This window comes from Austrofundulus limnaeus, unplaced genomic scaffold (assembly GCF_001266775.1).
Source record: "Austrofundulus limnaeus strain Quisiro unplaced genomic scaffold, Austrofundulus_limnaeus-1.0 Scaffold425, whole genome shotgun sequence".
In the NCBI taxonomy this organism is placed as follows: domain Eukaryota; kingdom Metazoa; phylum Chordata; class Actinopteri; order Cyprinodontiformes; family Rivulidae; genus Austrofundulus; species Austrofundulus limnaeus.
The window spans coordinates 245,918-247,113 of record NW_013952827.1 but is presented as its reverse complement, the minus strand read 5'-3'; the positions used below and the strand labels follow the sequence as shown (position 1 = coordinate 247,113).

The 1,196-nt window shown below is 41.8% G+C and overlaps 1 protein-coding gene across 1 annotated transcript in view; it reads left to right on the top strand.

Moving 5' to 3' along the window:
- Positions 1 to 465: 465 nt before the first annotated feature.
- Positions 466 to 1,196, top strand: part of mrpl51 (mitochondrial ribosomal protein L51) — a gene marked incomplete at its 5' end in the record, with an annotated part of 2,541 nt that continues 1,810 nt past the window's right edge. The window contains 2 exon segments of the mRNA XM_014024530.1: positions 466 to 628; positions 793 to 893. Coding sequence (XP_013879984.1) covers positions 803 to 893 — 91 coding nt within the window.

Genomic DNA, 1,196 nt, shown 5'->3' with positions numbered 1-1,196 from the left:
AATATCTGCCAAAGCCGTAAACCACTTTGATTTTTTTTTTTTTTTTTATTGCGCCTCTCCACCAACGTTAGGGTATTCCGAGTGGGGGCTCTGCGGACGAGTGGGCGTGTCCCAACAAAAGGCGATTCTAAAGCAACACACCTGATTTGACGAATTTTTTAAACGGACACACCTGACTGGACTAGCAAAGAAAGAGGCGTCACCGTACGGCACCACCTGATTGGACAAGAAGAAAAGGGGCGTTACTGTACGGCATCACTTTTTCTGGACACCCTTACTTGGGTCACATTTCTCCTGTTAACCTTAATGTTGGGGTCAGGATCAGGCTATATAGAGGTCAAGCAGGGTCTAAGGATACCGTCATGTAGGCCTCGTAGCCCACAGTGTTTATCCTTCACACAGGCCCACTCTTGTGACACGCCCACTTTGATTCCGCAGATATCCCCTTCTCGGGTATTGGGTCAGGCACATTGCATTGTGGGATACGGAGTAAGATGGAAGCGCTGTTAGAGCGCATGTAGAAGTGTCAATAAGTCTATTTTTTTAATAGTTACATGATCATAATTACATATTTGTTACAGTGTTAACGAATATAATTACTTAAAGTTTSTGTTGGCTGCGGGAACAGGTAAGGCTTAATAATACTGACTTTGCTGTAGCGTGCTAGCTAAAGCTAAGGGTCATTGTGTGGATCACAGAGGAAGCTAACTGAGGCTAACTAACTCTGGTTCACTCTGAGGACGTCACTGTATCCTGTCAGTTTTTAAATTGAATTAATTACTTACATCGTAGGCGTTCGGACATGTCTGTCCTGGGAGGTTTGCTGAGAACTGGAGCGTCTCTGTGTCATTCTGCTGGGACTCTGCTGGCCTCAGCCAGAACCTTTTCCACAGGTAAGAACAGACTGGGTCGAGCAGAACTGTTTTGCTTGAACCAGTTTATCCCCCTTTGGTATAAAAATCCGGCCTCCAGGCCTTATGTCAGTCTGACCAACACAAACATCTACTGTTTTTAAACTGAATGTCCTAGTTTGTAAAATAACTGGTATATTACTTACGTGTATTTATGTTATATTTATTTGTTACGCATTTAAGCATGTTTTTCTTATTTAATAATTTAGCTATTATTTTCACTTGCAGAAATGCAATCTCTAATTTCTGAGTATTATTTAACTATATTTTGCAATATGTTTTCAC